The following is a 13,434-nucleotide window of genomic DNA, read 5'->3' as shown; positions in this document are numbered from 1 at the left end:
GTTGGCAGGGCCGTTGGCAGGGCCGTTGGCAGGGCCGTTGGCAGGGCCGTTGGCAGGGCCGTTGGCAGGGCCGTTGGCAGGGCCGTTGGCAGGGCTGTTGACAGGGCTGTTTATAGGGCTGTTTTATAGACTGCCTCACACTTACGCGCTCGGCTGTAGGGCCGTTGGCAGGGCTGTTCCTCGCAGGGCTGTTCGCAGGGCTGTTCCTCGCAGGCTTGCTAGCAGGGCCGTTGGCAGGGCTGTTCCTCGCAGGCTTGCTCGCAGGGCCGTTAGCAGGGCTGTTCCTCGCAGGCTTGCTCGCAGGGCCGTTAGCAGGGCTGTTCCTCGCAGGCTTGCTCACAGGGCCATTAGCAGGGCTTTTATTTATATTTATATTATCTACTAACTAATTGTAATATTAGTAGAAAGAAAACTAAAGTATAGAACTATTATCTTATATTCTATATAATTACTTATATAAATAAAAATTATAAAGAGAAATAAGAAGAAAAGAAGAAGCTTCTATTATAGAATTAAGATTCTAATATAGAGCTTAGCTTTAGATACTAACTAATATCTAAGATCTTATATAATATATACTAAACTAGTACTAGCTTAGTATATATACTTAAAAGAATTTTGTATAAACTAATAAAATAGCTCTTCAGCTATTTCTTCTTATTTAAAGGCATGTTTTGATCAGCATGATCTATCCGTCCCGTAATGTCTAAACTTAGACATTAGATTAACAATAATTCTATAAAAGTAGAGATTTTATTAATATTAGAAAATCTAGAGAAATTGAATATTCTATAGAAAAGACTATAGAAAAACTAGTAGACAACTAGTAAAATCTATTTAATTTTTATAATAGATACTATAGTATTTTACTCTTCAAAAAAAAGTTAGAAGATCTATTTTTTTAAGTAAAAGAATATAGTTAAACTATCTACTACTAATATCAAATTTTGAAACTTCTTAGAAATTGATTCTAAAATTTATAGATCTCTTTAGAATTCTAGAAGCTGTAGAAAATAAGTATTCTATTCATATCTATCTAAGAAATATACTTAGTTATATAATATCTTCTATATCTTTTTACTAAAATCTTAGAGAAATATTAGAAATAATATAGGAATATTATCTATATTAGATATAGAAAATAGTGAGAGAATAAAAGATAAAGTAAGTTCTAGATAGCTAATATTATGGAAAAGACTAATTTTATCTAGTAAAATAGTAAAAATAGTTCTCTAAGTATAATTAATAGCTTTCTATTAAAAATCTAATAAATACTTAGTGAGAACTCTATAAAGTTAAAGATTAAATTATAGCTTCTTATTTATTAGAATAAAAATATAATAAAAGAAGTACTAATCAACTGTATTAGAGACTTATCAAAATTTAATTCATATAAACTCTAATTAGAATGATACTAGAAAATCCTAGATTATATATTTAGTGGAAAGAAAAGAAAAAATATTATATAATTACTAGAGTATTAAAATAAAGTGAAAATATTAGTAAACTAGAATTAACTCTATAATTTCTTAATTATTTCTATGAGAAAGTCTTCTTTGAGTTTTAGACTAATAGCTTCTCTATTTTCTAACTATTAGTATATAAGTAAGTTATCTTTTAGATAATATTATTTAGAAAGATCGTTATAGCTAATAATTAAAGTAAATAATCAGTATTGCTAAGTAAAAGATAAAGAAACTTAAAGTTAGTCTTAGTTTAGATAGTTAGAATATAATATCTAATAATAAACTTATAATAGATTATAGTATTTTACTAGTATATCATTAGTAAGTTTTTATCATATTAATAATATAACTTACTATTACAATCTTCTTTATAGTACTAGATACCTAATACTTAATCCAGTATATCTTTTTAGTATCTATGAATTTATCTATCAATATAGCTATAGTATAATTTACTATAAATTATAAAAATAAATTCTAAGTCTTCTTATTCTTCTTAGTAAAGAAAAAGTCTATTTATACAAGAGTTCTAGTAAGATTGATACTATTTTCTAATATTATTTTAGCTATCTAGATTATATTTAGTTTATATATTAAAGAAAGTACGAGAAAATAAAGTATAGAATAGATCTGGAAAGAAAAAGATATACTAAAATATAGTTTAACTTTCTACTAATATATTACTAGTACTTTACTAAGAATACTATTTTAAAAATATAGTTAGATATAAAATTCTTTTCTTTAGACAAATTATAGTTCTTTACTAAGATATATAAATACTTTAGATACTATATAGAAATAGAAGTAAAAAATAATCTACTAGTAGATAAAGAATTAACTATCTAGCTATTCTAATTTACTACTAAAGCTTTAGTAATATATTAGTATAAACTTAATACTAAGAATATAGAATATATACTTATATTCTATAGTAATAGAAAGAAAAATATCTAGATACATAAATAGTACTAATATATATAGAAATTAAGATATAACATAATTAAAATTAATATTAAGAAAAATTCAAACTAACTGTATTAATATTCTAAGAAAGAACCATATTATGTTTTTAAAGTAGACTAGTATTAAAATACAATAACTATATCTAATCTATACTTACTTAGAATTATATTCATTATTAATGTCTTTATAAACTAGACTAGTCTACTCTAAATAGTATTATTTTACTACCATAGAGCTGCTGAAAACAGCTATATAGAAAAAAAAATCTAATTATTATAGATAATTATTAGAATATTAGTAAACTACTAATAGTCTATCTATATATTACTTGTATAATAGTTATAATATCAATAATACTCAAATCTCTCTATATTTCATCTAAAATCTTGCAATTCTTTCAAAGAGCAAGGATTAGTCTTGAAGAATAGGGACTGCTATTATTCTATACCTAACTGATTGACTTTATCCTCAACAATAATAGTAGTAGTTTAATAAGAATAAGATAATATGTAGATTAAATAACTATTAAGTAAATCAGAGTAAGAATCAAAGATATTAAGTAATCTATAGTAATAATAAGAAAGATAATAGTAGTAGATAGATTACTAGAATACAAATACCTCACGATCAGTAATAGAGAGAGATAGATACTAGAAAGTTAATATAGATGATCTAGTAAACAACAAGACAGAAGGCAGGTGTAGGGAATCAGGTATAATAATTTAATCAGTGAGATCTCAGTAATGTATAATATAATGTTCTGGATGACCAGACATACTATTATACATCATGGAATAGCAGAAAAGAGGGTCTTTCTTATGACTAAATTAGTTAATGATATTCTTAGAATCAACAGGGGGGACGGAACCACGAGATGTCCGCCAAAGGCGGAACCATCTGGCAGAACCACCGGCCACCATGCCGGAAGGCTATCGCCTTAGGTGATTCGCTACAGCATGTTTCGATTAGCATAGTCCATCCATTCTGTAACAGTTATTCTTATTGATAAATTCATAGAGAGAGCTAATCTTATACTTAATAGAGTTATATAAATAATCCAAGATTAGACTAAGTATCTTTTATAATATCTTTAGTCTTATAATTAGACTATTTTTATTTCTAATTATGATAGATAATTTATATTAGTATTTATAAATCGCTTCTATAAAGTGTAAAAGGCTGAAGCCAGTAAGTTATCTAGTAGTAGAACTTGTAAAGTTCTGCTCTGTCTGAATTCTTTATTAGAAGTAGATCTTTATCTATTGACTGGTAACGTAGAGCTTACTAGTTAATAGTTCTTTATATCAAGCTAATAAATTTTCTAATAATTCTATTTTATAGACTCTTCTATATAATATAAATATTAGATTAAGATCTAATTATTTTAGATAATTCTTTAAATAATTTTTCTTTAAATTAGGAATTTATTACTTTTAGTATATAAGATATTTAACTCTTAATATTTAGAATTACTTTTCTATAAATAATAAAATAAATATAGATAGAATATTCTAATAAACTATAATAGTAGAAGTAATCAGTAAGATATAAGTCTAGATATAGTAATAGAACTAGTAGACCACTTAATTAGTTCTAGTTCTAACTATTTAGTAATATCTATTAGTAAATCAAGAATATTTTAATCTAAAGTATTTAATAGAAAAGACTAGATAATATTCTCTAGATAATTAAATAGTATTAAGATTAAAATCTATATTAATATATAATTTATTTAAAATAAAATGGAGTAGATCTAGTGCATATTTATTCTACTAACTAGAGATATAAGAATAAAGATTAATTACTAGATAAAAAAGAATAGTAGAAATTCTAGTATCTTCTCAAAATAGAAAATCTAGTAGAATATCTTTAGCTTAACTATAAAGACTCTATATAGAACAAGAAGATTATTAGCTATTTTTCTATAATTAAATATGATAATTACTTTGAAAATAGCTTAATTATAGATATTAATTATCTACTAATTAATATAAATAGATAAAACTAGTTAGATAATAATAATAAATAGAATATTCTATACTAGACTCTAAATAATACTATTTAATACTAGTTTAATTAGAGTAGAGAAAAAGAAAAGATTTAGTAATTTTTATATATAGATTAAGTAGATTAAAAATAAATTCTAGAAAATCAATTTAATTTTTTTAGAACTTATAATTAAGTATAATAGTTATCAAGAATAAAATAGACAACTTAGAGTTTAACTAGATAAACTAGAAGATCTCTGCTATAGAGAAGTTAAAATAATATATAAAATAAATTCCTAAAGAGAAGTTTATTAAATATAGAAAAGACTAGCTCTACTTCTACTATAATGTAATCGGACAGCGAACCAGTGTGACAGTGAACTGTTGTTTTTCTACATAACTACTATTATAAAAATCACAACTCCATTATTTTAGTTAGAATAGATAAATTGAATAAAATACACAGTTCTTTGTATAGAAGTATTATAAGTCATAGATAAAACTATAATAATATATATCTAATTATAAGATTTATGTGTATTTTAGATATACTATACTTTAAATATACTGTCTACAGTCTAGTAAAGCTATATAAATCAAGTAAAAATACTATATTTTATACTATATTCTAAGATAATGTAGCTGAAATTCTCTTTATAGTATATGTTATCTAGCTTTATATATTATAGTTTACTATATTACTTTTGTTAATATCTTGTAGTTGAAAATATCCTCAAGTTGCTAATTTTATAGTGGTAGTTGTATAGGGGAATAACGGTTCGCTGTTGCACCGGTTCGCTGTCTGATTACATTAGTATATTTATCTATTATATAACTGAGTATTTCTATCTTTCTCTATATATTCTACTAAAAAGAAGTTTATCAGATAGCTAGTTATCTAACTTTTTAAAAGTAGTTCTAAGAGAAGAAGAAGATAAGAAATTATCTTAGTTAAAAAAAAAAAACCTTTTCTAAATTGTTACTTTAAAAAAATATTAATTAGTAGATACTTATTATTAGATATTTTAAAAAAAAGCTAAGAAATATAAAAAAACAATTATGTATTATCTTAGATCTAATTAATTATATTTATTATATAGAAACTCTAATAGATAGCTATATTCTATATAGAATAATTAGTAAAATCTTGATAAATAAGTACTAATTAGAGTATATAAAAACTAAGTTCTATAAAAGTTAGAGATTTAAAAGAAGAAAGACTTATATTAATTAGCTAACTAAAATTAGACTAGATATAGTAGAAAATCTATATTTCTATAGATATAATATTAATCTAGATTTACTCTAAACAAAGTACTAAAATACTATTATTTGGACTAGAAACTCTATATTAGAGATTAAAAGATTAGAAGTAGAAATAAAATATAGTTAGAAAAAGAAGTATTCTATATACTCTATTTCTATTAATATCTAATATATATAAAAGAACTGTATAAAAAAGAAGAAATCTACTAAAATCTTTACTATTAGTTTAACTAGTATTAAAAATGTTCTTTTAAACTAAATTATTCTAAGAATTCTAAAAAACATTAAGGAAAAGCTATTTTATTAGTACTACTAATTTCTTAAGATATTTAAATTAAAGGGAATCAAAGATCTTTCTTTATATTATCTAAAAATAGACTATACTATTAATCTAGAAAAAATATTAATAAAAAAAAGAAAAGAAAATGCTCTAAGAACTTTTCTATTAGATATATTAGAATAAGCTTCTAGTTTTTATAAGATTTTTAATTATTATCAAAAAAAAAAAGACTTTATTTAAATCAGTACCTTATCTATATTAGTACTAGCATCATATATCTAGAAGTCTAGAGAAAGTCTTTAATTCTATATAGATTAATAAATATTGAACTATATTATAATTAGAAATTATTATTTCTTATCTTTAAATTAGAAGATTTTATAGAAGATCTTCTAATTTAGATAACTATTAAGAAAGATATTTCTAAGAAAGCTAAAAAGACTAACTCTAAGAACTAGCTAGTGAAGCTAGTGGATAAGAACTATTAGTTAATAGATTAGAATAAGCTACTTCTAGATAAGTAGTAGAAGTAGACTAAAAATAGTAATAAAGATCTTACTAGTTACTACAATAGTATTTAAAAAAAATTTAAACTAATTAAAAAGCTAAAGCTTAAGATCTTAATTATAAAGTATATTCTAGATGCTAATAAATATTTATTCTTTTAGAAATATCTTTAAATTCTTAACTTAGAGTCTCTAAGAACTAGAATTATATAGAAAAGCTATAATAATATTATTATTAGATATTCTAGATAGAATTATATCTAAAAGATAATAGTTTATATATACTTTTAATTATATATAGGTAAGAATATCTATAAATTCTACTATAACTATAATAGCTATATAACAAATTAGATCTAAAGAAATTCAAAGTAGACACTTCTAAAATCTTTACTAGTATTTAAATATCTATAATAAGATAGTTTTATAGATTTTATCATATAATTATTTAAATCTAGAAAATTTAGAAATATAATAGTAATTACTAACTAGTTAACTAAAGAAGTAATTGTTAAACTAATAGTAGATATAAGTACTAAGATAATAATAGATATTTTAATTGAATTTTCAATAGTAGGTATAGAATATTTAAACTTATTATTTTAGATTAAGATTTATAGTTTATTAGTTTGCTCTAGAAGCTTTTATATAGGATTATAGAAATTAGTAGAGATCTTTTAATTATATATTATTCTAAAATAAATAGTACTATAAAAAGAAAAATAATAATCATTAAGATTTTTCTTAGATACTTTATAAGTTAAGTCTAGATTAACTAGTATAGATTCTTATTTATAGTCTAGCTACTTCTAAATAATAGAGATTTATTAACTATAGAAATAAGTCTATATTTCTAAAATATAGCTTTTATATAAAGTCTCTAAATACTAATATTGAATTAAGTCTATAGATTAAGGAAATAAGATAAAAAGCTTAGATTAAAGTCTAGAATATTCTAAATAAACTATAAAGAATCTAAGATATAGTAAGCTTTAGTATAGCTACTACTTAAAAAGTTTAGAAGAGATATATTAACTTGTAAAAAAATTCTATCTTCTACTATAAAGAAAATAATAAGATTCTAACTAAATCTCTATAATATTACTATAAAAAATTTTATTAAGAAACTAGAGTACTATAATACTAAGTTTACTATAGTTAAGCTAGTTGACTTATATATATATTAATTAATTATATCTACTAAAATTTATTCTATAAGCTATATAAATATACTAAGATCTAGAGCTACTAATCTATTATTATTTTAAGAACTTAAGAACTAGTAGTTAAATATAATATTAATAAATAAAAATAAAGAATTTTATATAGAAGAAATTTTAAATAAATAAATCTAGTATCTAAATTAATATAGTAAATATAAAAAGTATCTAGTAAAATAGATTAAATATTTATAATTTAGCTAGAAATCCCTAGAACTAGTTAAAAATATAGTAGTACTTAAATAATAACTTAAGTAAAGTATAATTCTATCTATCTATTCTTCTTTAGAGAAGATATAGTCTAAAGAAATATATAATTTAAAAGACTAAAGCTAGTAAATTATCTAGTAGTAGAACTTACAAAGTTCTGTCTTATCTAGATTCTTTATTAAAAGTAGATCTTTATTTATTATTTAGTAAAATAGGATTTACTAGTTAATAGTTCTTTATATTAAGCTAATAAACTTTTTAAGAATTCTACTCTATAGACTTCTCTATATAAAATAAATATTAGATTAAGATCTGATTATTTTTAATAGTTCTTTAAGTAATTTAACTTTAGATTAGTTACTTATTACTTTTACTACACAAGCTATTCAACCCTTGATATAAGATAGATAGTACTATCTAGATATTACTACTTCTATCTCTAGTTATATATATTAATATCTCTAATTATATATCTATAAGATAGTTATTCTATATACTTGTATATAGTATTAAGCTTTACTAGTCATAGTATCTATTAAAGTATTTTCTAGATAATCTATATTTATATCAAGACTTTACCAGCTTATAAGGGCTGAGAGAGCCCTACAACTTCCCTTTAGGGAAGAAAAGTATCACATGGGCGTATTAGTAGGGCCAATAGGTCTATAGTCCTAATTTAAGGAATAAATTATGACTATGGGTAATACTAGCTGAACATCTATTATTTTAAATAAGTCCTATTATTTATTTCTTACAAGTTTATCTATAGTTGCTCTAATTAAGGATTTAAACCTGTGAGGGCTTATACTCTTAATAAGACTAGATAAGCCTCTTCCTTAGTAATTAGATCTAATTAGATTTAGACTATAGGATTAAATCCTAGTCTTGCCTACTGAAATAGATTAGAATCTAGTTAGACTACTGAATATACTACTATTATAATTAACTTTTAAAATAGGTTTAGACTACTACTATAGTCCGTATTCAGCTCTAAAAGAGTTAAGATTAGGCTAGTATAAGATCTATTATAAGAATATTAGCTAATTAAAAAGTAGAATAAGATCTATTTCTACTAGACTTTTAATTAATTATATATTATAAGGGCTGTGAGTTACGTACTATAAGAGCTGTAAGAAGAGAAAAGATTATAAAAACTAAGAGAGTTCTATAACTTCTCTTAGGAAAGAAAAGTATTACGTGGGCGTATCAGTAGGGCCAATAGATCTATAGTCCTAATTCAAGGAATGAATTAGTGACTGTGGGTAATGCTGGCCGAACGGCTATTGTTTTGAATAAGTCCTATTGTTTATTCCTTACACAGCTCTTATAGTAATACTAAAGAAGTAATAAAATATACTATTATTTAAAAAAAATATATATATAACTATAAATATTAACTAATTATTTTTAATGTTAATAATAAAGTTTTACTTTATCTATATTGGAGATATAAGCTTCTATACCTAAAGTATTTATATTATAAATTATAGTTCTAGTTTTCTAATCCTTACTAGATTATAAAGTATAATAATAGTTAATATAATATCTTAACTTTTTTCTCTATTAATAAGTCTATTCGATTGTCTCTATTATTCAATTAAAATACTATATAGATAATATTAGTCTATTTAGCTACTAATAAATTTCTTCTAATTCTATTAAAGATATTAAAGATAACTAGTATAAGATTAAGTATATTCTTAATAAGTAAGTTATAAGATATAGTTATAATTCTCTTTATACTAAATATAAGATATAGTATATTAGCTATAGCTCTTATTATAACAAATAGATCTATAAGTAGAATATTTATATAGAAGATGCTATTGCTAACTTTAAATATAACTATATTATGAATATTGATTAATTCTTACTATCCTCTCTGTGATGTATTTACTACCATTATATATATATATATATATGACGAGGCTGTTATATTTTTTTGACCATGGCGACTGTCACCTGACTGCGTCCGTACGGAGGCCTTCTTCCCCTGGATCCTCCTGGGGATCCTCTTAGAAAACACAACATCTTCAAGACATTCATGATCTCATATTTTCCCCATTTAACTGTATATAGCCTGGCACCAGTGACCCTAAAAATTGTAGCGGTGCTACTGTGCTGCTTCACACTTATAACTGTCAGTGGTTGTTGGCAATACAGTACCCACTGTACACAGCAGGCAGGCTCTGTCTCTGCCTGTACAGGGGTGTGTAAGGTTCCGTCATTGGCCCCAGCAGGCAGGCTCTGTCTCTGCCTGTACAGGGGTGTGTAAGGTTCCGTCATTGGCCCTACACCCATGGACAAGTACTTAAATCTTTGGAGATATTAACCATCATAGTGACCCAGGTTGTGTATTGGAATGTGCGACCTAGGAGAGTAAAGCGTCTGTATCTTGTCGTCACTATTGTAGCCTATGTGCGTACCAAAGTCACAAACTCATGCTATAAGTGACATGTTAGAAACACAAGTCTCACACTAGCAGTCTCTCTCTAGACATCAATGTGAGAAGGTAGTAGAACGTTGAGACGGTGCTCCGAGGCTTTCTGTACATTCAACCAGCCACCATGCCCAACAGCAATAATCTTGCCATCTATACAGACTCTTCTCCATCTCTCATCAACTTCGTCAAAGCTTATTCGGAAGCTTTCAACTTCGCGATAGGTGACTCTAGGATCATCGGTGTGTTTCCCGCCTCGATAAGCAGCGCTCAACAAGTTTAGAACCTGTTCCGATGCCATTGGCCCAAAATGGATGATTCTCAAGCAGCCATCTAAAGGTGTTGAAGAAGGCGATATTGTGAATCCTCGTTCGAGGCTTGACACTAAAGTCGCCACCACGTACATATGCTCTTCATGTGGTAAGGCGTCTGTCCGTCGCTCGCCAGTCTCCTTGTCAAACCATGTGAAGCTGATAAGACCGCGAAACTTATGCGCCTGGCAGCCATTCGAAGGGAAAAGAATCTCCTTAGCAGCCATTTGGAACCTCTCCGCTCCAAACTTGCGGTACTCGGCAGTGTCACTGTCCGCCACTAATGTAGCATGCATACCCCAACTTGCGACAACACTACCATATACTGTAAGATGATCACTTTGGCTGCGAGAAAGAAAGCTGAAATTCTCTTTCTTGCTGCCCGCTCCCATCACAAGTTCGGAACCAGGGGAAAAGGTGGCCAGGAATGCAGGTATTGGGTTGGGACGCCCTTGCAATAATGTCAAAAGTCCAGTTGTTCGCCTTGCTAGGAGCCCAATCGAATTCGCCATGGCATTGCCTGTTCCAGTCGGGATTAGAGCAATATTTGGCTTAATGAAATATTGCATCGCTGTACCATGAAACGAGTCAATTATGTCAGTTAGGCCTCCGTCACCGGAAAGCAGAATAACTGTTTGCTTTATGCCTGCTTGGGCATGGGGTATTAATCTTTCGCGACACAGTTTAATGATTGTCTGTGACGATTGGGTCTCATGAACCGCATACTCCGAGACACCGATCTGCGATAAAAAAGGTCTCACTATTTTTTCGAAGACGCTCTTGCCTGTGCCTGTCCCAGAGTTGCTCGATATAATCACGTGAATGTTCAATCTTTCCACCTTCTCGCGGCTGGAAGTTCCAAGGTAGGTAGGTACACCTTCACAGCGAAACCGTGACAGCTGCTCGGGCAGTGAGAGTATCTGGATAGTGTGGAGTGACATGGACTCGTCGGAAGTTTCCCTGCCTTTCTCATCCTTTCGTAAAAAGAGTAGAACATGTCTATTGCCTCTAGGCAGAATACAAATCAAATCGTTGATCGGGATGATGATCTCTTTCTGCATGCGCTCGATCTCGCATCGGATCACAGGTCCATGTAAATCACATTGAAATATCTCATCATCTGTGACTAGTGCCGGTGTCATATTGGTGCAATGCCTTAAGGAAATACCTTCCAAGGAACCTTTAACCAGGAGAGCGGACCGGAAAGGTGGATGTTGCGCCAAGTCAGGGGGGGGCTGCTATAGGTCCACCCTTATGAATGAAGGTCCTCAAGTTAGAACTGAGAGTCCGTCTATACTGATTCCCGAGATAACCTGCCTCTTCGGTTGCTTGCTTGCTAGTCGAGATTCGGAAGAAGGCGGGGTCATGGGGCCCATCCGCCTGACTGACGGCTTCGATTTAGTCGAGATTTATAACAACCATGCCGTCGATTCGGGTATTGTTAGGACGGTTTTTGGATGGTTGAGAAGCTGTTTTCATAGCTGAGATGTAATAATAAACTTAGATATACCAGCCCTTTGTTTTTGCAGGATATCTTATTGCTGCTGTTACATATTTCTAATATATTATATCTTAGATAAATAAAATATATTCAATTTTTTGAAGATATTATAACTATAATATATCTTCTTATTATAATATAGACTTCTTATATAAGATATTACTACTGTAAGATATTATTACTATAGGACATTATTACTATGGGACATTATTACTATAAGATATTATTATTATTAGATTTTATTAAAGTAATATATTATAACTATAATATAATATTTTACTATAATATAGTCTTCTTACTATAAAATATTCTATACTGCACTATATTTTGTAGTTGTAAGGGCTAAAGCAACCCTTCCAACCTTCGCGGTTAGTCGCGAAGGGAAATCTATATAGCAGGCCTCAGGCACCAATCACGTGATAACTAAGCGAGCAGGCTGCGACCTCCTATCTAGGGGGCGTGTGACTCGCGGATCAGGCAGATTAGCAACAACACCTTAAGGCAATCAACTGGCACCTTTGGTCTCGCAAGGCTATTCGTTCATCACGCTATTTCACCATCTTAGCCCTTATAGTAGTAATAGTATTTTAAGTAGTCTGTAGTTGATATGCTGGGCTCGAGGCCCTTCTTAGACACCAAGACATCAAGATATCATGACCATACAAAGTTGTTGATTTCTTTATTTATCTTCCATAAAGTGAGATTCTAAATATAGAAGACTAATAAAGAAGAAAGAAAGAATAGTTAATTAATGAGTAGTCTTCTTATCCTTATAATATTCTTATTATTTTATTAATATATAAGTTTATTAGAATAGTATAAGTTATTATTATTATTATCTCTAGTAAAGATTTCTTAGAAATAAGATAAAATTAGTAGTATTCTTATTATCATCTAGTACAGTTATATTCTTATACTACTAAAGAAGTAATATAATTATATATTCTTTCTAAAATATACTAGTATTTTTTTATTTACAATATTCTTAAGAATATCTTTAAGAATATTAATAAGAGATATAAATTCTATAAATATAGCTTAGACGTTTAAAGTGATTCTATTCATCTAATTAAGTATAGTAATAGCTACTATAGAGTTTAGAGTAAGAGTATATTAGTTTACTATAAAAGTAATATCATATTATCTTTTATTCTTCTTATTAACTTTAAATACTAGATTAACTATATCTATTTTAAATTAATTCTAATTAACATAATAGTAAGGAGAATTATAATTATAGTTAGTTCAAAGTCTAAGAATCAAAATAATATATTATTCTAGTA

At 27.3% G+C, this 13,434-nt stretch overlaps 1 protein-coding gene across 1 annotated transcript; it reads right to left on the bottom strand.

Moving 5' to 3' along the window:
* Positions 1–10,244: 10,244 nt before the first annotated feature.
* BP01DRAFT_354166 (diacylglycerol/lipid kinase family protein) lies at positions 10,245–12,059 on the bottom strand. Its single transcript, XM_025574365.1, has one exon. It carries the CDS (start codon positions 11,790–11,792, stop codon positions 10,392–10,394), a length of 1,401 nt encoding a protein of 466 aa, XP_025434290.1. The 5' UTR covers positions 11,793–12,059; the 3' UTR covers positions 10,245–10,391.
* Positions 12,060–13,434: the final 1,375 nt, after the last annotated feature.

This window comes from Aspergillus saccharolyticus (genome assembly GCF_003184585.1).
Source record: "Aspergillus saccharolyticus JOP 1030-1 unplaced genomic scaffold BP01scaffold_5, whole genome shotgun sequence".
Lineage (NCBI taxonomy): Eukaryota > Fungi > Ascomycota > Eurotiomycetes > Eurotiales > Aspergillaceae > Aspergillus > Aspergillus saccharolyticus.
This window is presented reverse-complemented; position numbering and strand designations above follow the sequence as displayed.